Here is a 26,820-nt window from a genome sequence, read left to right as displayed (position 1 = left end):
TAAATAAACTTGCTTGCTTTGGCCAACGTGTGTCTCTCGACAGAATTCCTTCCTCGGAGAAGAGAAGGACCAAGGTCTTCAGAACACCACCGCTGATCGGTGACATTTTTTTGGTGCAGTGACTCACATCACTACTCTGATGGGAAATCAAACTCCGTAACTCAAGACTTGCCCATGGACGCATCCTTAAGAATTAGGACAAGTTTGACTCCAAACCCTAAAAAGAAAAAGATTAGCCTTCTTTGGTAACACTGCCAGGCTACATACAGTACAAGTTAGGAGACCAGAAAGTCTGGCCAGAAAACGGCAATCTAAATGACAATACTACCCTTCAATTAGACCTCTTCTGCCGCCGACAGGGCAAATGGACCGAGATTCCCTATGTACAGTCATTCAGGGCTTTAAGCAACGACCCGGGACTATGCCAGGGATGTAAAATAGACCCAGCAGTTTTGGCAGTGATCGCCCAGACGGCCGGACTAAGACTGAGGGCTGAACCGTGAACTCCACACAGGAGACCGTCGGGGAGAAAACGCCAGGCCCCGGGCACCCAAAGCCTCACGATCCAGAACCTGCCGGTCCACACCCAGGGCTCACTCCCAGCGCGCCGCGACTGGGACAGCCTTCTAGGGCTGTGCGCATTGCAGGAAGCAGGTAGACCGCAGAGCGGCGTCGGGGCCGAAGTCCCTTCACCGTGCAGGACTTAACACACGTTACCAACTGGTAAATTTTACAGAGGAACCTGATGATTACATTCGAGGTTTTCAAAAGTTCATTCTAACAAAAAAAAAATGAGACTAACAATATTTATTTTTACAGTAGATAAGATAATAAAGTGCGGGTGCTACGTAAATTGTACGGAGCCAGGTGAAAGCTAGTGTGAAAGCTAGTTCTTGACATCTCTCACCTCTACTCCCTTTCATTCTCTTCCTCTCCTAAAGGTCCCTGCCTAATTGCGGGACTAAGAAATTCTTGGAATTGAAAGTTAGGGCGGGACTCCAATCGGAGTGTATCTTTGCTGCTTGTTCCCGCCTTCCACTCCCAAACGAACCAATCAGGCGTCCGGAGAGAGGCGCGGTACCTCCCCCTGGAGACCACCTCGAAGGGAGCTTGCATTTTTCTGCGTCTTTTCGACCAGTCCGTTTTCGTCGCGCACCCTAGCTTCCCGACCGTGGAGGTGGGGTCTTTCCTCTTTCTTTTCTCAATTCCCCAAATCTCGGCATCGCAAGGGTGGAACGGAGGGGACCGGAAGTGTGCGCTGCAGCGACGGGTCCCTAGCGAATCGACGCCGGAAGTAGTAATTGCTGGAAAGAGATTCCGCCGGCTCCGTTATGGCGGCGATCCCCCCGGACTCCTGGCAGCCGCCCAACGTATATTTGGAGACCAGGTGAGGAGGGGTCGGGCCTCTGCGGCTGCGCTGGCGGACGCGACGCGGAGCCCGAGCTTCGCTGCGGGGCTGGGTTTCCGGTGGGCTCTCTTGCCTCGTGGAGAGTCTCGGAGCGGCGGCCGTGAGGGTTGAGTGTGGACCGTCACCGCCGGGTCCGAGCTCCGCACCGACTCGTGCTGAGGCCTTACCCACAGCTGCCTGATTGCGCTCCTCCCGCCCCTCGGTTCATCCGTAGTTTCTGGCTGGGGAGGTAGGATCTGGCATCTGAGGATACAGAGGTGGATAAAACACACAGCCACGCCTTTAGGAGCTTACAGTACAGTGAAGGAGCGAGCTATAGAATAAGTATCAACGTGATAATAAGTAGAACAGTTGTAACGTCGTGCGTACTATAGTTTGTAAACAAATTGTTAGAACACAGGAAGAAGCACATTTTCCCCACTATCCAAAGTGCTATAACTGAGCACCAACCGGCATCACATTGAGTTTAATCCTTCTAGCAACTCAAATTATGTGTTATTCCACTTTCTCTCCTCCACTTTTAACAGTGAAATGTCAAAACGTACAGATTGAATGGCTTGACCAAAGCCACACGGTAAGTAGGGGAACCTTATTTGGAGCCTGGTATGCCTGCCGTATGTGCTAGTTTCCGTAGCCTCATTCATTTCATTGCCTCTTGGGAAAAAGTTCCAAGTGGTCTTTCCAAAGTAGGACAAATTAAGTAACTTCTTACTTCTTCAGCACTATAAAACTAAAACTTGGTAGTCTGGCATTCAGGTGGTTTTCTTCATTTGGCCTTTTCTCACCTCTCTGGCTACACCCACCATTCCCCCATCAGTAGCCAGGGTCCAGCCACCATCTCTGCCTTGGGTTTGTTCTTGCCTGTGCCGCTTTCCACCACAGCACAGTTCTCTCAGATGCTGCTTTTGCTCCCAGACCATTTTCTCGCCTTCTTTAGGTGGCAAAATTCTACTTCAGCCACCAACTTGAAAGTAATTTCTGAACTGACCTGCTAGCATTTTTTTTAAACTACAAAATAAATTGAAATTTACTTCCAAGAAGTGTAGACGTGTATAGAATAAGCACTGAAAGCTATCCCTCTTGTAAAAACACATTTAATAGGTTGTTGAATTGTCTTCCAGGTCTTTTTCTATGTACACATAAACATCTGTCTTTTATGTTCTGTTTTTTATTTTTACTTTTAAACTTATTTATTTTTAGAGAAAGGGGTAGGAAGAGAGGAAGAGAGGGAGAGAAACATCGATCTGTTGTCTCTTGCAGACACTCCAGCTGTGGACTGAACACAACCCAGGCATGTGCCCTGACCGGGAATTGAACCAGCAACGTTTCACTCTGTGGGACGATGTTCAGCCACCTGAACCATGCTAGTCAAGGCTGTGCTCTCTTTTAAAAAAACAAAACAAAACAAAAATAAGATCATGTGATCATACTGTATCTCCGTTTTTTCCTATAATTGTCTTTCGCTCACTAATATATGCAGCCTTCCATGGTATGGATATTTCATGTTTCAGTCATTCCCTCTTGGAAGGGCATCCAATTTGCTTCTTGTTTTTTGTTGTGATACATAATTGGGATGAACATTGTATTCTCAAGCACTTCAGTAAGTTTTTCTGTAGAATAGATACTTAGAGGTTGAAATTGCTGTCAGAAAGTATGCACATTTTAAATTTGTACAGGTGCTTTCTGATTGCTATTCTCAAGGTACTAACTCTTTTTAAAAATACCCACCATAATGTTAGCTCCATGAAGGGAAAAGCACCTGGAACCATGCCTTGCAGCCTTGCACAGAGTCATGGTTCACCTGTGTTGCATATTAGTAGTGTGAAGGATGAATTGCCAGTAGAAAGCTATATTCTGGCAAATACCACATATACAGTAGATCCGTGAATAAAGTTTCGTTTCAATGTGCTTCCGTTAATGAGAAAGGAAAAGAAGAGATTCCTATCCAGGGCCACCATCTCTGGAGTTTGCCTGTCCTCCCCATGTCTGCACAGTTTTCTCCAGATACTCTGGTTTCCTCCTACATCCCACAGATGTTCACATTAGGTGGATTAGCATGTTTAAACCTTCCCAGTTTGAATGAGTATGTGTGTGGCCGTGCCCTGGATGGAAGAGTGTCCTGTCCAGGTTTCATTCCTGCCTTGCTGGATCCCTGAGCTTCTGGGATAAGGTTCCAGCCACCCCAGAACTTGAACTGGAATAAGCAGGTTGGAAATTAATGATCTTAACTTGTTTTTATTAATCTTAAGAGGATGTATAGCTCACATTTATTTCAATGTAAAATATTAGAAGTGTTTGGGGTCTGTATTTAGAAGTTTGGTGATGTTTTATGACCAGAAGTTTGCCACAGGAACTTAACTCTTGTTTGTATCAGTTGGCCCCTGGTAAAATTGGTTTTGTTATACATTGTTTCGCTAGAAGTCAGCATCCAAGAACCCATCTATAGTATTTATAAAGTGTTTACTTACACTGAGCTCAGCACTGAGTATTCAGCCTGTACAGTTGACTCAGTTCTCATTTTTGAAGTTTAAAGTCTAGGTGAGTGATGGAGAGGGAAAGACACCTACAGCTTTTCCTTCTCCCTTTTCCTTAGCAGTACTTTGGGTAGGTACAAAGGTTTGAAGTAATCAGGTTTTGTCTTTGTTGTGGCCCTTCCTAAATACACACAAACTGTATCTTTTTTTCCATTAAAAAATTTTTATGACAGGTAATATATGGTTCAAAAATATAAAGTTTAAAAAGATATTCATTGAAAATCTTCCTGTCTCCCACTTACCCAGTTTCCACCCCCCACCCAGAAACTTATGCATGTATGTAGATTAATGTGAATTCTTGATATTTTAGTGCCTTCCTTTGAAAAAATTACAAATTAAGTGTAAGATTTTTTTCCCCCTAATTTAGGTGTTGGTTATACTAGTTTTTGATGATCGGTGATATTGTTATGTATACAGTTAAAATTTTTAGTTGTCCACAATTACGTTGCTTGAAAGAAGTGCCAGAAGCCCCTGTGTGTTGTACACAGAGAGGACCATGCTTATGCTGTTTGCCTGGTGTTGCTTTCCTTTGCTGAGATGAAATCTGATGTTCATCACAATGTCATGACTTTCAAGCTTGAACATGAAGAGTCCTGGAGGTCTCGTATTGTTCCCGTCCCCGGGACCGTGTTCCTGACCGGAGCTCTCCGTCCTCTTCCCCCCGCAGCATGGGCAGCATCGTGCTGGAGCTGTACTGGAAGCACGCTCCAAAGACCTGTAAGAACTTTGCTGAGTTGTCTCGTCGAGGTTACTACAACGGCACCAAATTCCACAGAATCATCAAAGACTTCATGATCCAGGGAGGTGACCCAACAGGGACAGGTACAGTTAAGCCAACCTTAGTTTCTGAAGGTGCATTCTGTTGTCGCCGATGCAAGGCAGCAGGGCTGTCTTCCACGTGCCAGGGACCTGGGTTCGTGATTCTGGCGACTATTCCTGACTTCGCTCGATGCACCCTCCCCCCCCACACACACGGGGAATTGACCAGACACTAATCTTGACTCCTGGGCTTTGTAGAGTTTCTCATAACTTCCGTGTATTGCTTGCTAAAAGCAAGTAATTTTGCCTGAATTATAGTAATATATAGAGTAGTCTGAAAATCAGAAGTAAAGAAAGACATTTGCAGTGTTGTGAGAGAAATAGAATCCTGGGTTCTTTGATTCATTCATTCATTTAACAAACACTGAGCACCTGCTTTATGTCAGATACTTTTGTAAGCTCTTGGATACAGCCATGAACAAAGAGAAGAAAACTTCCTGCTCCCAGTAAAGCAGGAAGAGGATGTGTGGGTTCAATTTTAACAGAAAGGTCAGGGAAGTCCTCTCTGAGTAGGTGTTATCAATGGAGCAGAGACCTGAATGAAGTGAGTGAGTGAGCCTCATGGCCGGAGGAAAGAGCAGGCACGGAGGCCGTGAGGCCGGAAGCCTGTGCAGGAGATCACGTAGGATCGTGTATGGCGTGGTAAAGTTGTGGGTTTTATTCTGAATACAATGGGAGCCATTAGAAAGTTTTGAGCAAAGGAGTGACATGATCTGACGTACACTTTAAAAATCTCTCTCTGGCTGCTGTTTGGAGAGCAGATAGAGGGGCAAGAGTGAGAGCTGGGGGCCTGTTAGAGGGCTGCGCTAGGCATCCAGGCTGGACCCGCGTGGTTGGACAGGGCCGATAGTAGAGAAGGTGGTGAGAAGTCATGGGATTGAGATTATGTTTGGGAGACATAGAGCCGGTGGGATTTGCTGAGATTGGATTGGCTGGGGAGGTGTGAGAGAGAAAGATGACGACGGATGACTTCCAAGTTTTTGACTTGAATTTAGTGAAGTGGGGAGAGTTGAGAGAGGATCGTGTTTGGAGGGGAGAGATTAAGACTTTGGTTTTGGTTTTGGACACATTATGTTTGAAATACTTGTTAGGTCTTCAGGTGGAGATGTTGAATAAGTAATGGGATATAAATGTGGGAGTTCATGGAAAGGTCTGCGATGGAAGTATGCATTTGGGAGTTACCACCATGTAGATGGGATCTAGATTTATTACCGAAACGCTAATAACACTAGTTTTAAGGGCCATTACTTCTCAGTCTGCGTTTTCTCTCTGCTGATTCCTGTTCCTGCTCTTCTGCCTTTAAATAGTGTGGTTCTCTCTCTGGCAGAGTCTTTTCTCAGTCTCATTCTTCTTTGTCATTCCCAATTGTCCTTCATTTATCCTTTAGGACCACAGGCATTCAATTTTTCAATGTAGGTGGACGAATTTCAAAATCTAGATATATAGGAAAGTAGAACAAAAGAACAAAATCACTCATAAGTATACCTCCCTAAGATTCCTACCCACCATTAAGTATTCCCCCAGTGTCCTGCCTCTCGGAAATGGTCAGTGTTAACTCTTGGTGGCCATTCTTCTAGACACCTTTCTTTTCAGATACCTAGTTAAAGGGATGGATGGATGAACAACTAAGTGGAAATAATTTAGAATAGAACGGAATAAAAAGAATAGGCTGTGTCCTGCATGATACTGCTTTTTAAACATAAAGTGTTATATTTAACTTCGTATATACTTAACAAAAATATTGACTGCCTGCTATGAGCGATGAGGCAGTTAGTATTTCAATTTCTATGCCTCCCTATTGTTTAGGAAAAACTCCATTTTGCCTATTTCTTATGCTGGGGAAAATCCAGTTCTTCCCTCCTGCGCTTCTCCTTTACTTGTACATACTTACACAGAGCACGTCACTCTGCCAGTGGTCCCACATGTAAGGAGGTTTTGTCCCACGACAAGCAATTCTCTGTGACACCAGCTGGGTGTCCTACAATTTAACTTGGAGGTGGTTAAGGGCTCAGTCCCATGAGGCTGCCCCCTGACACACACAGATACACACACACACTCACAGGTACAAGTATCTGTGCTTCTGGCCAACTGGCTGTAGACAGGAGCCAGAATCTCCTGTTACTTCCAACGACCCCCTTCTAGGGTTTGATTACTTTGCCAGAGTGGCTCACAGACCTCAGGGAAACACCTGCCTTTACATTTGTTGAAGCAACGGTAAAGGCTACTGATGAAGAGATGTGTGGGGAGAGGCCTGGGAGTGCCAGAGCTTCTGTCCCTGTAGAGGTGCGTGTGTCCCTTTCCTGGTGTGGGTGTGCCCACCCCCCTGGACGCTCCCCGAACCTGGTTCTGTTGGGGTTTCGTGGAGGTTTCCTCGTGTAGGCACGGGCAGTTACTATCGGCGGTGGTTCTGGGGGGCGCTGGGAACTCCAGGCCTCTCATCATGGCTCGGTCTTTCTCGTGACCGGACCCCATCGAGGAGCCATCCAGGAACCTACCCAGAGTCGCCTCGTTAGAACACAAGATGCTCCTGGTGCTCTTACCACGTAGGAATTTCCGAGGTTTTATTTCGTAGCCCTGTGCCAAGAATTGGGAACAGAGGCCAATTTATGTATTTCCAGTGATCTCACACTTACCCTCCCTCCCTCACTCCCAATTCTCGTTGTTAGTCGCAGTTTTCCGTGTCAGAGTGTAGGGCATTTTCCCTGCTACACCCGTGATTCCTTCAGCGACAGCAGGGGTTCTGCGTTCCAGAGGGTTCGGTGCTCCCCACCAGGCTTTTCCATTCACAAGTGCTAGCAGGCAGAATTTCCTTCCCAGCGGTTTTTAGGGCCAAGGCTGGAGGCTGTTACATATTTGAACTCAATCATGTTTGAGAATTTCTGTCTGTTGCCCTTGTACTTGAAAAAGGCCATGATTGGGCGTGCAATTCTTGGGGTACACTTGTTTCCTCCGATCTCTTTAGACAATTCTGTTCCATCACCTTTTGATTTTGAACATGGCTTTGGAGAATCCTGAGGTCAGATTGACTTCTTCCTTTAATTCAGGAAAAATTTTTGATTTGCATTTATGAATATTTTCTGTTATACTTCCTAGGTTTTCTATTTCAGGAGACTAAGTCTTCATTTCATCACCTTTGCCTTCCATATCTATCACATTTCCTTTGAGTACCTTGAGGTGGTGGTTCCCAGTTTTTCCTGCACCTACTGAAGTAATTTCAGGGCTTTATTCTGCCCCTACTCAGCTTTTAGCCATGTCTGTTCTGTTCTTGACTGCTCGGATTTGTTTATTAGTGCTGTACTGGTGCCATTTGGTTCTAAGTCTTTTTCCTTAGCTCTGTAATCTTTTTGCTTTTTCTGTTGATTTATTATCTTGTTTTTGAACTTGTTTTATTGGATTCTTATCTTTATTAAAGTATCAGTAGCTTGAGTTAGCCACGAAGTCCTTTTTGGATTATGTTTTCACCCAGACCGAGTTCCTGGGGTGGCCCAGGAACCCAGTGCTCCCCCCACCCCCATGGTGGTCAGCGCTGGGAGCCCACCCTGCCACTCCTGAGCCGCTGTGGTGTATGCGGACCTCTCCTTCACTTCTGCAGGACTACCCCCCCGACTTCCTCTGCTGGCTTCTTAAAGTCAGAGGGTACTTGTGAGGGTGCTCTGGACGATGACTCCTTTCCTGGTTATAACTTTTAGGGAGTACAAGCAGACGAATCTTCTGTTTCTTTCCTAGTTGACTCTTCAGAATTTTGGGGGTAAAGTTTGTTTCCTTTTTTTGATTTGGTTGATGCTGGTAAGGTTTTGCTTTTTATATTTGTGCTTTTTATTTTGTGTTTGCTTCATCAGGTATTGGGGGAGGAAGTGTCCTGCCAGCACTTCGATGTACTTTTTTCCTGTCATCTTCCTCTCTTTCATTGTTGCAATGAGATAAAATTTTAATTCATAACTCCAGTGAACTGAGAGAGTCAATGATTAGGGTAAAAGAATTGGACGCGACTCACATGTGAGTTGCTCATGCCAGAGTTTCCCTGTATTTCTGTAGTTGTTCTGAACCCTTCACATTGTCACATTTCCATGTTGTAATTTTAATGAAATTGAATCCCTCAGAAGATTTCCAGCCCTGGCTGGTGTGGCTCAGTGGATGGAGTGCCAGCCTGTGAACCAAAGGGTCGCTGGTTCTATTCCCAGTCAGGGTACACACCTGGGTTGTGGGCCAGGTCCACAGTCGGGGGCGCACAAGAGGCAGCCACACATTGATGTTCCATTCCCTGCCTCTTTTTCTCCCTCCCTTTCCCTCTCTCTAAAAATAAATAAGTAAAATCTTAAAAAAAAAAGATTTCCAAATAATTGCATCCAACCTCAAGTATAATGAATGATTTGGCTCAGCCTGCTGGCAGGTCTGTGGTAGAAGGCACACCAGCGTTGGATCCTCCCAGGTCCCAGTACGAACTGCTAGCTGGGTAGGTAATACAGGACAGCTTCTGCTAAACGTCTCAGATGTGCAGCATTTGGCATCCTGGGCACTTCAGCAAGTCAGTGTGTGTACCGCTGCCGCCCCCAGCTGCCCCTCAGTCTGACGCACCTATTCTTTCCGGCGTCTTTCTGATACGTTTTTTCCAGATGTTTTCTCAATGCAAATTCCTTTGACTTCCTGCTTTATTTTAAATCATTTTTCTTCTCTTAAATTTTCACTTTATGCTGACTCTTTACTTAGCCCTCTGAGTGTCTTTTATCTGCCTTTAAGAACTGCTATTCCTCTCTTCCCTGTAAGACAAGACAGACTCCGGAGTGCTTCCTTTGGCTTCTCCTGCTCCGCCCTAGCCTCACAGCGCTCACTGGCCGCTGCCAGGGCAGTGATTAATTACATGCTCGTGACGCTGTGTATCACCCTCACTCTGACCTCCTCTCCCCTCTTGCCCCAGGAGCACCTGACATGTAACATGTTGAGCAGCGAGCTCATGGTTAACTTTATTCACTTGATGAATATTTGCTAAGAGTCTGCTTGGCATCTTTGCTATTCTAAGGCCTGTGAGGGGTACCTAAGCATTAGAAGCCAAGGCATTTTTCTTTTCCTTACAGAGCTCCTAGCACTGCCAGGAAGACAAGATATTCATTATAAGAAATACCTAGAAAGTAATAATGTAGTCAGTGTGCAAATATGTGGTGCAAATATGTATGCTCTGGAGTATTATATAACAGGTTGGAATAATTACTATTAAGAGAAAAAGTACAGGGGACTACTGTGCATAGGGAGTACATGGGAAGGAGGCGTATTCTGAGGTGGGCCTTGAAGGAGTGTAGAATTACAACTCTTGGGAGGACAGGGAAGGGTGTTTTGGATTTGGGAAGAAGAATGCGTACAGAACGGAGACACCAGCGGCAGGATGGAGGGTGTGGAAGGAGAGCTAGCCTCGCCAGGTGTCGCATCTCACCTGCTGGACTGGCTCTGCCACCTCTCCATGTCTGGGTCAAATGCGTAAGATGTGATTTCTAAGGCCCCTGAACTGCATGTTTAGAGGACAGTAAAGGAGAATTGGGGGCAGAGTGCAGAGCAGTAGGAGACAGCATGGGGGGTTAGATAAGGCCAGGTCATGCAGGACTGCCCGTCCTCCCAATCAGGAGTTCAGAATTGATTTAGCAGCATTCAGGGACCATATGGAACTCCTGAGTCTGGGATAAGAAAACTGTGTGAGGAAATTTAATCTAGCCTTGTGGGGGAGAACAGCAGGGTTTGTGGCCTGGTAGGCTTGGGGTTGAATCTTGGCTTTGTAGGAACACTTACTAAGTGGAGACTAGTTATGTAACCTTGCTGAGCCTTCGTATCCATGAATGAGGAGTGTGGTGATAGCACCTCGTGGAGGTGTTGGGATTAGTCAATGAGCTGACCTTCATAAGAGGGTTGGACAGGCTTGACACAGTAGGGGCTCAAAAAAGTGTGGCTGTTATTTATTTTGGTTTTTAGTTCATTTAACAAATGCTTGTCAGACTCCTGCCGTGGTCCAGACATTGTTCTAAGAGCGAGGACGCAGTAGTGAATAAGGAAGCCCCTGTGGGGCTGTCATTCTACTGGGAGAGACAGGCAATGACCAGGTGGGTACACAGTGGGCTCCAGGTCGTGACAGATGACGTGGAAGAAGTAATGTGTATGGGGGTAGAGCAGGGATTCACATCCTTGACACCATTGCCATTTTGGGCTGAATATTTCTTTGCTGTGAGGGACCATCCTGTGCATCGTAGGATGTTTAGCTGCATCCCTGACCTCCCCTCTAGATGCCAGTAGAACCCCTCAGTGTGACGGCCAAAGGTGTCCCCACATACTGTCCGATTCCCCAGGGGCAAAGTCTCCCCTGGTTGAGAACTACTCGGATAGAGAGTGAGCGGGGTGCTATTTTGGGTAGTGTGATGGGGAAGACCTCTCTGATGAGGTGGCATTTGAGCAGAATTCTAAAGAAAGTGAAGCAGGCAGCCATGAGACAGTCAGGGGCGAGAACACTCCAGAGGGCACAGCAGTCGGGGGCCTTCGACCAGAGTGTGCTCGGCAGGAAGCAGCACAGAGGACAGTGTGGCTGCAGCCAGGTGAGTGCGGGGAGAGTGGCAGGACGTGATTCGAAGGATGGCAGAGTCCTAAATCCTGGAGAGTCTTAGAAGTTGTGGTGAAGACTTTGGATTTTGTCCTAAGTGTGATGAAATGTTACCGGAGGATTCTGACAAAGGACTGCCACAGTGTAACTGGCTTTAAAAGGACCCCTGTGGCCTCCAGGGGGAGAATAGACTGGTGTGGAAAGGGAGAGGCAAGGCTGGAAGCAGGGAGACCAGTTGAAAGCTTTGTTGTTGTGAAAGCTAGAACTTACAGTTTGGACTTGGGTGATGGTGGTTCTGTGGGTTCTGGTCCTCTGGGAAGCAGATACCCAACAGAGTTAGACATTGAAGAGCTTTATCAGGGTAACACCTGTGAATGACAAAAGGGTGAGGGAGGAGGGCTGGAAGAGGAGGTCTCCCATGTACCTTCACATATCAGGTATAACACCTATGAAAGGAGAGAGGGAAGAAGAGAAGGTGCCAGCAGAGGAAAATGAGGAGCCGTCAGTAAGCTGGGATTTCAAGAAGGGTCACATCAGCTGTTAGATGTTGCTTATGGATCAAGCAAGGTGAGGCCTGAGGATTGGCCTTTGGGTTTAAGGATGTGGGTCACTGATGACCTTGACAAAAGCACTTCCGTTGCAGTGGTGAAGACAAAGTCTGAACGGAAAGCACTCGGGAGGCAGGAGAGCCAGCAGAGACACCACGTTGACAGCTTTTTTGAGGAGTGTTTCTGTGAACGAAATGCAGAAACATAAGGAGATGGTAGGAGATAGAGTTGTTCTGTTTTTAAGGTGGGAAATAGGCGTACTGTGTTTTTATGCTGATGGAATGATCCATTAGAAAGAAAAGTTGTTAGAGAACGGGGGGGAAATTGTAGTCACAAAGTTCTTGAAGGTGAAGGGGACTCATTAAGTGCGTGGTGGTGAGGTAGTTACAAGAACAGTTTATTCACACTGTATTAATAATGGATGAAGGAAGGTAAATGGGTAGAGATACAGGAAGGGAAGTGGATTTGGTGGTAAGAACACGGGAAGAACTCTTCTGCCTTTTTCTCAGTGAAATAAGAAGGAAGGTTATCCCCAGCAAGGGAGTGGTGGAGGTTTGAGGACAGAGCAATTGGAATAAACCCAGGATCACCACACACAGTTGCTTCTCATGGAAGCTGCTCAGGTCATTTCGGTTAAAGGGAGCCCATCGTCACCAACACTAGTGCTTTCTCTCCATGTCATGTCTGGACTGCGCGGCTTCCGTGCATGAGCTCACTTAATTCTCATAGCAGCCCTCAGAGACGGAAGCAGTACTGTTCCTGCTCCCCATTCAAGGAGGCTGCGTGGAACAAAGTGGATGACTCTCACGCTGGTGAGCAGAAAAAGCCAAGTGCAGAAGAATACGTAGAGTATAATACATTTATGTGAACCTAAACCCATGCAAAACAGCAGAATGTTTTTTAGGGATGCATAAATGTGTAATGAAAAAGAAATGCATGGAAATGACTAACTCCTGCTCAGATTAGTGATTACCTGAGAAGGCAGTGTGATTCTTTGAAGCAGGTTCGCTCTTGGGAGAGTGGGGCTGGGGAGGGACGCAGGGCGTGTGCATGGGGTCGGCCATGGATTTGCCGCACTGTGTTTGTTAAGGAGAAAGTGTACAGTTGTTCGTCATATGATTTTCATCTTCTGTGTGTCTGAAATATCAAATACACTGAGTAAATGTTCAGAGGAGTGACAGAAGGATAAAAGAACTTTGAGAATGCAGAGTTTAGGGAACAGGTCCGTGCCTCTCTCTGTTCTGTCTGTGCTGGACCAGGCACACGGCAAGGGTTTGACAGCAGCACTTCCAAATTGTCAGCTTTACCAGAAATCGTCGACATCTGCGTAGCCTGCCCTGCACCGGGGACCCTTTCGTCACTCTGTCCCCTCCCGGCGTCCCCTACTCCACGTGCCCGAAGGAGTGTTTCGATAGGAATAATTCGTCTTGCTGACGTTTTGCTACAAACCCTACTGAGTCAAATCAGGTTATGAAAAGATAGTGCTTATGAAGAGATGAGTAAATGGTGCCGCAGATGCCCAGACTAGTTGCACGTGGGCAAACTCTGCCTAGTGTGTAAAAGGGGCCTCATTTCCTTCTGGTGGCTTAACACCCCAGGCTTCACCTGTGCCTCCTGCGGTCCTCTTCTTGTTTGTGTTGCCATTTATGTGATGGGTTTCGGTGGCCTTGAGGTTTCATTGTGGCAGCCCTCACCTGGCAGGGATCACACTTCCAAGGCTCAGCTCACGGCGTGGACCGGAACCTCACCCCCAGCTTGCTCACTCAAGGCCTGGACGTAGGGCTCGAGCTCAGTTTGCCACCACAGCCTTTGAGACCTCTCCCATCTTCAGCCCTAGCATTTCTACTTACACCCCCTCCACACACACCCCCCAAAACCTCAGACGGGAGCCTTGACTCTGTAGTCAGAGGGAGCAACAGATTGGTTACGTAATTACTGTTTGGAGGTATACTGGCAAGTTAGAATTTTTGAAATGATTTTTTACATAGTTTTGCAGTTCAGTAATTTTCCAGAAGCGTAAGAGTGGGCCAGGTGGGAGGTTTCCTCTGAGTCTTTCAGACTCATCCCCATTCTTCTTTGCAAAGAGCGGGGGCTGTCACTGGCCCCCTGTGGTGGGGCACCCTAAAAGGTAAAGCTAAGCATTTTTACCATGGAAACGCCACAGCCCAGGCCCAGGGGCCTCAGGGGTGGGCATGGTGCTTTAACACGCTACTTTCACAGCGGGCTGTCTCAAAGGGGGTGAGCTCCCTGCGTCTGGGCTGTTTTCTGGCTGCCAGGCAGGCAGAGGAAGCTGGTAAGTCCAGTGTTCACTGTGTTCTAGGCGGTTCGTCTTGGCTGGTCCACTTGGAGAAACCAAAGCGCTTCAGCAACACACATGGCTGACTAAATACAAGAGCAAAAATCATTTTGCTCCGAAAGCCAAACCCGGGCGCCCAGCACAGCACCAGGCTCTTGTGGGTAAAATGCACATGGTCTGCGGTGCGGATGTTACCAGCAAGCCACTCCCAACCCCACGCTTCCTCACATTCTTATGATACACTGCGTCTCCTTTCTGCCACGTTGCCGCTTACCACCGTCCCTTTTTCTCCATAAGCTAGATGTCTTTCAGTTAAATGAACTTTATTGTCCCTCATCTAGGGTAAGGACAGCAAATAGGTCTCCTCTCTGATCCATTAAAGACGGCTGCCGGGGGTTCTGGGTTGGTTAGGGTCCGGGGCCACCTAAGCCCAGCAGGGAAGGGTGCTGCCTGATGAGCAGTGCTGAGATGGGCGATGGGAGTAGGGCTGGCGGCACTGCTCTAAAATTCCCATAAAAATGTTTGAAAAATTAAGAAACCTCTTAACACATCAAACTATAAGTGGTGGTTATCTGTAGATGGTTAGATTACAGGGGGCTGTAATGTTCTTTTGATAACGTTCTGAGTTTTCTATATTTTTGACAGCAAACATGTATTACTTTAATAAGCTAGAAAAACACTCTTGGTGTTATTTTGAAAAGAAACGTCTTACCTAAATGAAGCCAGGGGTTTGAGCGCTGTTAGTGCTCGGTTGTGCTGCCGGGCTGTGTAGTTGCGGAGTACCTAGCCGGGGCCGGGTGTGCTCACTACCTTTTCACCCTGGCTTATCGTCTTGGTGTGAGGAGCATGTGGGGCTGGCTCATTGGCTTCTTGTCTTCCGATGTGGCAGGTCGAGGAGGCGCATCTATCTATGGCAAGCAGTTTGAGGATGAACTTCACCCAGACTTGAAATTCACAGGTAAGTGTATAATCTGGCTGGGCTGGGTGGGAAGGGAGAGTGGATTTTAAAGATGTTACTTATTTTTAGAGAGAGGGGCATGAAGGGAGAAAGGGGCGGGGGGGGGGACGTTGATGGGAGGGAGAAACATTGATTGGTTGCCTCTCATACATGCCCCGACCAGGGACCAAACCCACAGTACAGGTGTGTGTGCCCTGACTGGGAATCAAATCGGTGACCTTTTGCTTTTTGGGACGATGCCAACCCACTGAGCCACACTGGTCAGGGCAGGAGAGTAGATTTTAAAAGTTCATTCTTTTGGTTGTGATTCAAGGTAAATGCCAGGCATGGTGGCCTGGTGCCATGTAGCTGCCCAGCTGGGCGCCACAGAGAGCCTGGAGGGTTAGAGAAAGTGGCGCCTCTCTCAGAGCCCCGAGCAGTTCGGAGTGCTGGTCTGAGCGTTGTAGACTCTACTGGTGGAGTGCTGCTCTCCTAGATCACAGTAGGAAAGCAAAAGATGCTTCAGAGCAGCGGGAGACCTTGATGGATTTCTTCCAGGGTGATTGGGAACATGGTCCAGTGATCAGAGAAGATCGTCATGGATAGAGGCAGGTGTGGGGGGGTGAAGATGGGGTTGTCAGGGTGGTGAGGTTGTTGGGCTCTCTGCAAGGGCAGAGAGCCTGCCCTGAGGGGAGGTGGTCTGGGTGGGGTGGCTGATGATAGAATAAAGCCTGGCTTCTTTTCATCCCTAAGATGGTGCAGTAGCTCCAGATTAGAGCTGTGGGGGTTATTCATACTCTTTCCTCTCTTCCTTTTTCCCACCAGGGGCTGGAATTCTTGCAATGGCCAATGCAGGGCCAGATACCAACGGCAGCCAGTTCTTTGTTACCCTAGCTCCTACCCAGTGGCTTGATGGCAAACACACCATTTTTGGCCGTGTGTGCCAGGGTATAGGAATGGTGAATCGAGTAGGCATGGTGGAAACAAACTCCCAGGACCGCCCCGTGGACGATGTGAAGATCGTCAAGGCATACCCTTCTGGGTAGTCTTGCTGCCCTCTCAGGCACCCAGGTCTTCTGAGTGGGCCCAGCAAACCAGCTTCCAGATGACCTAAAATGAAAGATCACTCTGAACTTGATTTTGGCCTTGCAAATCATGAAGCCAGGGAGGCCTGGGGTCTTGAGTGAGGTAGAAATGGACATGTATTTTACTAGAATGCTTCTATCCGCACATCCGAGCCTAGGCGGACAGAGCGCTGGCAGAAATACCCGTGCACAGTTGTGCCCGTTGCTCCTCACTGCAGACCACCCACAGCTCCTGCACGCACACACCTGCTCTCATACCCTTGGGACAAAATGAAGCGAGCTCCATCATTTCTCAGTGTCCAGCCTGAAGTCCATAACTTCTTTCTGCAAAGATTTATATTCTGGCCTACACCGCAGGCTTTGGTGGCTGACGGCCACAGAATTCAAAACCAGGTAGTGTCTGTCGGCCTTCTGAACTCTGCACACCCTGCTTCGGTCTCCTACGTTCGTTCTTCCCGGACTGTCTGCATCTGTCTGTGTATTTCCCTCTCAAAACCAGAACATCAACACTGTTGTTTCTGACACTTAGGCATCCCACGCAAAGCCACGTTGGATGTTTGCCAAATGAAAAGCGCATCCAACAATCAAGTTTCTAAGAAGGTGTCAAGTGGAGAATGATAATGTGTAGTAATCAAGAAATGAATTTATTAAAGGAAGCAGAAGCATTGGCCATTTTTTCCCCGGGAAGGAAGAGAAATCTATAGTGAGCAGAAAGACAGGCTATGAATTCTCCTCTAACAAACACACAAACAGTATTCTCATAAAGGAGAAGCACCACTTCAGTTTCTTAAAACCTAGGACTAGAGAAACTAGCAGATTTTATGTTAAGTTTTTTAAGAAAATCTTTCTGATTTTTTTTACGGGGTAGGAGCGATGAGAAGAAGGAAGTTAATACCTGTGTAATACATGGAAACTTCCGGAATAAAATGCCATTGGTTGGAATCTTTGCTGTGGTCTGATTTTCAGTGTTGTGTGAGATTCTGTCAGCCATTTTAACCTCTGAACCATCTCGTAGTGTCCTCTTCAAGATTTCACACCATGTTAGGTTTGTGGATCTCCAGTGCAGGTCTCCCATTCAAAGACAGAACCAGAGGCAGAAGTTGTGATCTCGATTTGGCACTTCCGAGCAAGGAGGGCTTCCCTGTGGTTAGCCGGGTGGGTGTGCTGACAGGCCTAAACCGGCCCTCGGACTTGCACGGGGTTCACCTGCCTGTCCTCGTGGGCTCAGGGGCAGAATGAGTTGAGATGTTTGCTTTCTTAAGTGGTAGCTTAAGTGTGTTTCCTGATCACTCTACATTTTGGAAACGGCAGTTTCCTCCATGGAATGACGAACAAGGCTCCGTTCCCCAAGCCTTTCCCATGTTCAGCCGCTCTCCATCCTCCTCTCTTCTCTCTCAACAACAAAAGGGAAACCCAACAACTGAACTGTGTAAGTGACTTTGTAACTTCCCAGAGCTGGTTTTGGGGTGCAAAGTACTGTTCTGGGAAGTTAGAAATACATTTCTTTAGGCCCGGACTGGGCAGACATAATTGGAATGACACGCTCGTCCAGGTACCTCCCAGAATCAGGACCCTGAAAACCCCACCTTGACCCAGGTCACAGGTGGTGGAGACCTAATGTCGCTGCTGCGAGAAGGCGTGAGCGCAGCGGGAGGAGAGCGGCACAGGCGCGGCTCCCAGTGTCCGGGGGAGGGCACCGAACGTGCCCAGGTGACCTCACGCGAGCGGGGACTGGTTTTCATGAGGGATGTGACCTCGAAGAGTGAGACTCGGATTGTGTCACAGTCTCTAAAGATGTGCCGGTTGGCCAGACGGGTAGACGGTTCTGTTCCTGTGCGAAGGGAGCTCGTTTGCAGAAGCCCGGTTAACCCTTCTGCCCTCTGCACGCCAGCACGCCCTCTCAGGGTGAGCGGTTAGGAGGAGTCTCATAAAAGCGGGGGTGTCAGGGCACCAGCCGCCCGCGTCAGCCACATCGCAGGTGGAGGTGAGGGTGGAGGATGAGAAGGCCGAGACGACTGTAACTTTGATGGAGATCAATGGAGGTAGGTTGTGAGACTGCCGGAGCTGATCAAGGGATGGGAGAAACACAGCTTCAGTGGGAAGAGTGGGAGGTTCTAGACTAAAGTTGTGAGTAGACAAGCCAATCAAAGAAGCCTTCAAACAAGTGTCCCTCGGATGGGTAAGCAGTCTGGCACCCAGACCATAAAGTGCGTGGTCCCAAGGGCCCTAGCCCAGGGCTTCTCACACTTCACCGCACAAGAGTCACGGAGGAGTCTGCTGGAAAGCAGATGCAGCTTCAGCATCCAGCCAGAGACTGCATTTCTTGCTGCTCCCAGGAATAGTGACTGCTGGTTCAGACGCCACATTTTGGGTGGTGAGATCCTAGAGGTTATGTTTGTCCGTGAAATTGGGGGGTGGTTCCTAAGAGCAGGGGCCAATCAGGCCCAGGACCTGGTCTTCCTCCTGCTGGACCAGGGGTGGTCTTGGAAGAGTGGAGAGAATTCAAAGCCAGGATGAGCTTTAACTGCTTTTGGCTTTGGCTGCTAAGATTGGGCTCTCAGGACCAAGTGGCTCGCCTTCCGCTCCCACTTCAGTACACCCTGGACGCCAGAACGTGGGGTGTGGGTGCCAGAACATGGGGTATGGGTGCCAGAGCGGGTGAGGTGGTGCAGTAGTAGGCATTGCAGAAAATGCAGGGGAGATGCCAGCAATTGTGACGTTGAAGGACCAGGGCTCTGGATGTCAGCCTCACTGCTCGTCAGCAGTGTGATAGCTTTTTAATTATTTCTTTGTTCCTTAGTGTCCTCAGCCATAAAATGGGGAGGATGGGCCTAACCGCATAAGGCTACTGTGAAGATAAAATGAGCTAGAACAGGGACCAGTATTTAGAAAACGACTGTTATTACCAGTGGCCCTTGAAGCCAGCACTGCCTCTCCCACCTCTTAATCCAGAGCCTGACCTCCCCTCACTCCCCCCGCCTGGGCCCACCTCTGAGAGCAAAGGCTGTGTCTTATTCCCCTCTATGTCCCCTCAGCACCTAATACACTTCTTTGAAGTTACTGCTGGATGAATCAAATAAAAAATTGTTATCTCTCCAGAAAAGACTGAGATCCAGAAACAGCTTTACCCCAAGTCTCCAAACACAGGCTTCAGCCGGTATGGCAGCAAAGCCTTTCCACTAAGCCCCCTGGAAGTCCTCGGCTTTATTTATTTTTGGCCTGTGTCTCCAGAATATGTCAAAATAGCTTCCCCTGCAGAAGGGGAAGGATTCCTATCCCCAGATCCTCAAGCTGATCTGAGCCGTCACTGTGGCCTCTTCTGGCACTACATTCTTGCAACGTGTGGGAGAGGAAAGATTGAAAAGAACATTTGTTTAAGTAGCAGAGTCTACTGCCTACAAATCACTCCATGGCCTCAGAGCCCTGTTGCTGTGGAGTAGATTACAATTCTTTAGGTAAATGTCAGGATCAGGGATCTTCTAGCAACATTCTTTTGCAGGTAAGAGAGAAGCAAGGTGCAGGGGAAGAAAACAAGGGCTCGCTCTAAGGCTGGCTTGGTCTGGTTTAGAAATTGGCTCCTCCTCTGTTCTTCCAAATGGGTAATTCGTGATCCCTGACTGCATCTGGAAGCACGGATGGCCAGCTTGGGGCAAGGTTTGGGGAATGGCCAGCTTGGGGCAGGGTTTGGGGAATGGCCAGCTTGGGGCAAGGTTTGGGGACGGCGAGATGCGAGGCTTTTGTGTGATCTTGGGGAATCACTTTATCTCTGGAACTTGGTTTCTTGGTTCACCAAGCAAAGATCAGAACTAGGTGGTTTTTTAACCCTAAATTTCTAAATCTAGGTCATTCATTCTGAAAAGATTCCTTCAGCTGCCTTTTCCATTTGGTATGGAATTTTGAAAATTTGCCACTAGAGGCCACTGCGAATACAGTTTAGCCTTATGGCCTCTTTGAAAGGTAGGTCTCCCAATGCCTTCCACGATTCTAGGCCAGGCCTGTCACCCCTTGGAGGCAGAAAACCAGCCACTGCTCAGACTGTGAGAGCCCAGAGTGGAGGTGCAGCCTGGCAGTGAACAGGCTGAGGAAGGCTCTCTGTCAGCACGTCTGACCAGCCCCTTTCCTATCTTTGGCACTGGATGGAGGAGAGGCCTCCTCATAGTGAGGTGGGGTGAGCCCTTGCGAGCGGGGCCTGGTACTATAGCATGCCTCCTCTTAGAGAGACACTTCCCTATAAGCTGCTTAGTATTTCACTTTACAGTTGAGTTCCTTTATTCAACAAGTAATTTCAGAGCCCCTTTTTACACCCAGCAACAGCAAATATTTTCATGGAATCAGAGATAGTCAACCAGAGGGAGCCTTAGAAGAAATGAAGTTATTGTTGCCCTTTCTCTCTTCCGTGGTTTGAGGAACCATCTTATAAATATTTTTCTCTTGATCCCCCAAACCAGCCCCAGAGGTTGGCATTATTGTGTCCATTTGCAGGTGAGCAAACTGAGGACCAAAAGCAGGTAGCCCAATGGCTTGTAGAGAGTGATGGGCCCAGGATTGCATGGCTAGTAGAAGGCAGGGCTAGGACTTGAACGGGGACCTTCTGGTCCCAAGTTCAGCCCTTTTACCGCCTCCTTTGACATACAAAGGAGGAAGGTGAAGTGAAAGAAGGAAGATGATTTTGTGGGAAAGCAGGGGTTAGCACTGAAGGTCCTGCCTCACAGGGGGGACTGTCATGCCTACTGCCCCGTCCTAGAGGGTCCCCAGGCCACATTGGCTGGGAGGCCCCCGCCTTGGCTGTCTCCAGGGGCCTTCCACGCAGAGCCTGAACCAGGCCTAGCAGGAGGGATGGGAAGGGAAGGGGCACAAGTGGCCCTGATCAGTGTGTTTGTTGGATCATAACTGCATCAGCCTCGCCGCCCAGCCGGCCACGTAGAAATCACTTTCCACTCGCGAGGACCTGGCCACAGCTCCACTGGAAGCCGCCAGCCCAGTACCGTGAAAGCTCTGCAGCAGGGGTGGGGGGGGGGGGGATGGGCGGGGCAATGTTTCTGCTTCCTCATCCCGCCCACGGGGAAAATGGCCATTTCACACTCACTGTATAAGGAAAGTCCCCAAGGGAAAGGGAATCCAAGGTTCACAATGGTCTTTTTGGCAACATTCAGCTCGAAGAGAAAATGTTTCCTTTGTGCTTCCCTTTTTGAAAGCATTTGTGATGCTGTTAAAGATAAAACCAGAGAAGGGAAGGACCTCTGTTTGGGGCGCCTACCAGGGGCCAGGGGTGTCCACACATCATCCCATCTGACCCTCTGAAGGCCTGTGCACAGGCAGCATGCTGCCCGATCCACTCATGAGCCCACTTCACGGATGCAGGTTCCAGGTGGCCCGGGGTCTGCTGTCCCCCTCTGCCATACCCTCCACTCCCACAGGGACGGCTTCCTTACCCTTCTTTCCTCCCTGCTCCAGCCCACCAAGTGAGGAAACCGGTCTTCAAGTCAGGTCACTCTGTGTCCTTGACAACCTTCCCCCAGTCTGTTTTCCCATCTGTAGAACAGGGGGCCTGGGCCGGAGGGGTCCCTCTGGTTTAAAGTTGGACAATTTTCTGACGGTATTTTTCTTCCAGGTAACTCCCAGCACATTCTCATCTCATACCCACTTGGAGGGGATGGGAGTATAGATACTATTAACCCCATATTTTAAGCTGGTGGAACCTGAGAAGCAGAGGTACAGTGAGGGGTTCAAGGTCACAACATGAATGAGAGACTGGAGAGACACCGGCACTCTGCCTCTTGCCCCCAGGCAGGCGGGCAGGCAGGCGGGCGGCCTCAGAGAGGCTGTCAGCCAGCAGCAGCTCCCCCAGCCTGACGCCTAAGCCTTGCCCTGGCTCCTGACAGAGTTATCAGAGAACTGGGCAACACATACTTCCTGTAATCAGGGCAACTTTTCGTAGCCAGGGACGGAGGAGGCAATATGTGAAGTGTGCCTGATGAGCTCCCCATTCCAGGGCGAGGCCCGGAGTTAATGAAGCCCAGGGAGGTCACAGCGGGCAGCTGGAGATGCAGGCGAGCTCCAGGGACAGGGGCCGCCAGGACGTCAGCTTCTGCACGAAGCCAGGCTGGTGGCATTTTGTGCACGTTTCCGTTTTCTTCGGCAGCCAGGCAGGCAAGTGCAGGCAGCTTAGCATGAAAATGATTTTATAGCTTAAAAAAACGGGTTTCACCCACAGTAGCTTTCCAGGCTGCCCCCCGTGGGGTACAGCCAGGGGAGATGCTAAGGAGCAGCCGGGACAGAACCTGAGGGTGGTGTGCAGTGACAGCCCCTGACCTCTGACTCCCACCCATCAGCCTGAGGTGGGGAGGGCAGAGAGTCCGGAGGCCTAGGTCCCACGGCAGCTGAGGCTGGGGAGAAATGAGAGGGATTTCTGGGAATGGAATCGATCAAGGCCTCCCAGGTGAAAATCCAGCTGTTGCCCGCACCCAGGCCTGAAGCAGGCCAATCGGGAAGGCGTCCAGTGTGCTGGTGGGAGGCTGGGCCTTCAGGGAGGGGCGCGGTTTGCTTTTAAGCTCCTGAAGAAACGTGAGGACTCAGTCTCCGTTTCCCAAGGTGCTCAAACCAGAGGAAATGGTTTTCTATCAAGTGGAGAGAGAGTTCAGGAAGCCCAAGAGCAGACTCGCTGACTGGGGGATAATGTTTTCAGATGTAATTAAATCCAGCTGGAAGAGGGAGGCTGAGGCCTGGGAAAGGCCGGGCTTTGGAGGACCAAGGTCCAAGGACAAAGGTCTTCAGGCATACCCCCTGCTAGGGGGAAGAGGAGACAAAAGAGAAGTGTTTGGGGGGTTCAGTGGAAGGAGAACCGCAGTCAGGTTGGGAGAACTCAGGCTGGCTCCCTGGAGCAGACAGTACGTGCGAGGTGGGGACGACTGGGGCCCGGCAGGGAGGGAACAGCAGCAGGGACCGCCAGGGCGGCCAGGGCAGCTGGTTCTGGTTGGCGGTAAAGGCTGGTGGCGGGTGTGGGGAGATGTATAGTCACCTCTGCCCTTGTTGTGGGAGGCCCAGAGATGGCACATAGGCGTTTATCAATGAACAGACGTTTAAGGGGGCCCATCCATTGAAAGAGCTGCAGTGAGAGAAGAAACTGATGTTAATCAGAGGTCCTGTTCACTTTTATCTGTAGTTGCTGCTTCTTGGCAAAACAACCTTGGGCGAATTTCTTTCCCTTTTTAGGACTCAGTTTCCAAATCTATAAAATCTAGGTGAGTTGGATTATCTTTAAAGTCCTCACCAGCATGAGGTCTCTAATACCACAACTAACCACACTGAGCTAAATACTAGGTTAAACGAGGGGTGGGGGGAAGTGACAGGCCGCGGTGTCTGTGTCACACACAGTGAAAAGTGGAAGGGTCAAGGCCCGAGCACAGACCGTGTGGTGCTGGACTGGGCCCTGTGGACCTGCGAGGGCAGGGCCTAGGCCACATTGGCGGACACCGAGGCTCCTGGACAGGCCCCAAGTGAGGACTGGAAGGAGGCAGCAAGGTGTCGGGCACGGACAGGGGCCTTGGACCCACAGAGTCCTGGGTTTGCACCCGTCTTTACCTCTTACCTGTGTGAGCCTGGGCAAGTTAAGTTACTGAACTATTTCAGATTTTATTTCCTTATCTATAAAACGGAGCAGATAATGCCCCTTATTCTAGATTCCTAGAAGAAAACTCCAAACGAGCACTCCAACCCACTGGACAGAGCTTTCCAGGAGACCGGGTCTCCTTCATCTCTATCCGCAGTTCATCTAGCGGAGCTCACGGCACGAAGAAGTACAGGTCTGTCAGATGGACCTGCCACGAGGATTAAATGCATGACGGATGTCAATTCTCACTGCTGTGCCTATGACATGGGAGGTTCTCAGTGAGCAAAGATAAATTCACAAGAATCCCTTCCATTCTCTGTGGTCCTGGCCAAGAGGGCCCAAAGATTCTCTATCTGATAGTTGTCAATTCAACAACTGAATTCATAGCAGATGCTCGATAAACGCTGGACTGGGGGCTAGAGGAGGCGTCGGGGTAGGGGGCAGGGACTCAGGCCCTGTTTGAAGGGTTGTTATGAAAGTGTCCATGTTTCTGGGGTGGTGGACTTTTCATTTTGCTGTTTGACAGACTGAGAACATAGTCTGTGTCAGGCTCTGTCGTAGGAACTGGTCATGTGACAGCGAATAAGACAAAATCCTTGCTTGCATGAACCTGGGCTCTAGTGAGGGAACAGACAAGAATAATGCTATGGGAAAAAATCAAGGAAGGCCAGGAGGATGTGAGTAACGAGACAGCGTGTTAGATGGTGTGGTCAGAGCGGGCACGTGGGCAGAGACCTGAGGGACCCAGAAGCAAGTGTTCCAGGCTAAGGGCACAGCAGGTACAAAGGCCCTGAGATGGGAGCCTGCAGGGCCCATGAGGCCAGTGTAGCTGGAGTGGGGCCAGTGAGGGGCAGAGAGAGGCGTGATTAAGTGGGAGAGGTCAGGGAAAGGGGTAAGGACAGAGCCTGTAGCCCAGTAAGTCCTTTTGCTGCAGAGTGAGATGGGAGCCAGGGGACAGTCTCAGGCAGAGGAGAGGCACAACCTGACTTTGGTCCAAGTGGATCCCCTGGGTCCTGTGAATATTCCAGTAGCTGGACTGTAAGGGTGGGCAGGCCTCTCTCTCTTGGAAAAGCATGAGTGGCTGGAAGGAAAAGGAGGGCATGAGAAGTGCGAGAGGAAGTCAGTACCCACTGGGCTGCAGACAGAAGCCAGGGTGGGGCAGGACAGGGCGGAAAGGGTGGATCCTAAGGGAAGGAAAGGCTGCAGGGCCAGCGGGAGGGCCCTGGGGCTCCCCTTTGTCCAGATGAAACATGGATGGAGCTAGCTGGTGCTATGATCTGGGAGAAGAAGGGAGGGCCAGTGTGGGGTTTTGGTTGGGATGGTGGGGCATCTGGCAGCGAGACTGCCACCCTCTAGGAGGATTGGGGGCTGGAGCTGTGGAGACCCCCATAGTGGGCTTTTACCTCTTCCTCTACCCAACAGAATGTGGCTTCTCCCCATGCCTTCTCAGTCAGGGGCTCACTGCTCTTGGGTACCTGCCCTTGCCGTCATTGGTGGTGTTTCTTATCAAGGGAAGAGTCGTGTGATCTTGAGTGCATCATTCCCCCTCTCTAAGCTTTTTAGTAAAAGAACAAGTTTAACTTAGATGGTCTCCAACCATGCCCCTTCTAGCATTTCTATTAGTGGGGGGAATCAGACACCACATCTCACCCATTTCCTTACTATCATAGTGGTTTCAGGTTCCTGCCATGCCCTCTATATTTCCTTCTCTCTCCCGGGCTGCCATGGGTGGTGGGGCAGGGTATTCACTGCGCAAGGACACCCTGCTGAGGGAGTAAGCGGAGGCTCAGTACCAACCCACACTATGCTCCATAAGCCATGTGCCCTGGCCGGCTTGGGGTTGCATTTACCCAGAGTAAAGAACAGCTTTTTCTAGTTTGTTCTAAGGTGCAGCATGGGCAGTCCCCACTTCCCTGTCCCAGGCACATTCCTTCTTCTCTTTTCTCTGTCCCTCTTCTCTAGCATCCCCTCAGCTTCAAACTGGAGGATCTAAACTCGGCGTCTACATGGGGCCTTGGCAGGGAGGGCAGCAGCTGCATCTGTGAGGAGCTCTGCCTCTGAAGCCCTGTGGTGCTTTTCCTCTCCTTATCAATGCTGAGAGCTGCCTCTCAAAATTGCTCGGCCGTCATTAACACCACGGATGAGGTCAGAGGAGAGCATGTTTGCAGTCTTAGATGGCAAAGGCAAAATGCTGATGCTGATTATTCCAGATCTTCTGGGCATGGCCCATTCCGTGCTCACAGTTCTTAATCAGAGGGATGAGCATTGGTTACATGGCGGGGTGGGCCAGGGCCATGGCTAGCTCTAACCTGGCTGTAGCACCTGCTGACCTGTGTGGACATCCCTGGGGACCTCAGTTACATCCCTCAAAGGAGAAACCACCTATCCAATGGCAATGCCCACGGGCTGCTTTTGAAACATGAGCAATTCAGTTATGTATGAGCAGGAACTGTGAACATTTTGCCCTGGGCCTGATCAGCAAGTGTTGTGTTCTGGGGCTTTCTGGTTGACTGTGTAGTTGGGGAGTATCTTCCAGATCAGCCTGCTTTGTGTCGCCTTCTGAAAAGCCTCTGTGCCTGGAGGAGGTCAAGGCCTATGGCCTTGCATCGTGGTCCCTCATTTTGGCCTCATATTTTCCCTCTGTGATCTACCATGTGCTCCAGCCACGCCAGGGTCCCCAAACACAACCCTCTGGCCCTTAATCAAGCTGGTTCTCTACCAGGAGCTCCTGCTCAGCCTCGTTCTCCAGGCAGAAGTTCGTCATCTGTAGCAGCCACTGTCCTGTCAACGCCTGAACTTTACCTCTTCTCCGTGTGCTCCAGCCCCCTAGCCACGTGCCAGTGCTGGTGTGTCTGCCTGAAGATTTTTCTGGTTTCTGGAACGGGCATTGCCACTCTCGTCAGGCCAGAAGTGCCAGGGAATGAACGCCCTCCGGAGGCAGCCCTTGGCCACTGAACCAGTGACTGACTTCAGTTGGTGACTCCACGCCCTGCTCCCCTACCCCTCTGGC

General features: G+C 49.4%; 1 protein-coding gene across 3 annotated transcripts; it reads left to right on the top strand.

Moving 5' to 3' along the window:
• The first annotated feature begins 1,149 nt into the window (after positions 1-1,149).
• PPIL1 (peptidylprolyl isomerase like 1) lies at positions 1,150-17,143 on the top strand. Of its 3 annotated transcripts, XM_045193314.3 has the most exons (5): positions 1,150-1,387; positions 2,669-2,699; positions 4,610-4,764; positions 15,069-15,137; positions 15,942-17,143. In XM_045193314.3, the coding sequence occupies exons 3-5, from the start codon at positions 4,611-4,613 to the stop codon at positions 16,160-16,162; spliced, it is 444 nt and encodes a 147-aa protein (XP_045049249.1). In that variant the 5' UTR covers positions 1,150-1,387; positions 2,669-2,699; position 4,610; the 3' UTR covers positions 16,163-17,143. The 3 variants fall into 3 exon arrangements, with proteins under 3 accessions (XP_045049249.1, XP_024413720.1, XP_045049250.1); XM_024557952.4 differs by lacking the exon at positions 2,669-2,699 and having other exon boundaries at positions 1,153-1,387; XM_045193315.3 differs by lacking the exons at positions 1,150-1,387; positions 2,669-2,699 and adding an exon at positions 2,714-3,615.
• Positions 17,144-26,820: the final 9,677 nt, after the last annotated feature.

This window comes from Desmodus rotundus, chromosome 11, assembly GCF_022682495.2.
Source record: "Desmodus rotundus isolate HL8 chromosome 11, HLdesRot8A.1, whole genome shotgun sequence".
NCBI classification, from domain to species: domain Eukaryota; kingdom Metazoa; phylum Chordata; class Mammalia; order Chiroptera; family Phyllostomidae; genus Desmodus; species Desmodus rotundus.
This window is presented reverse-complemented; position numbering and strand designations above follow the sequence as displayed.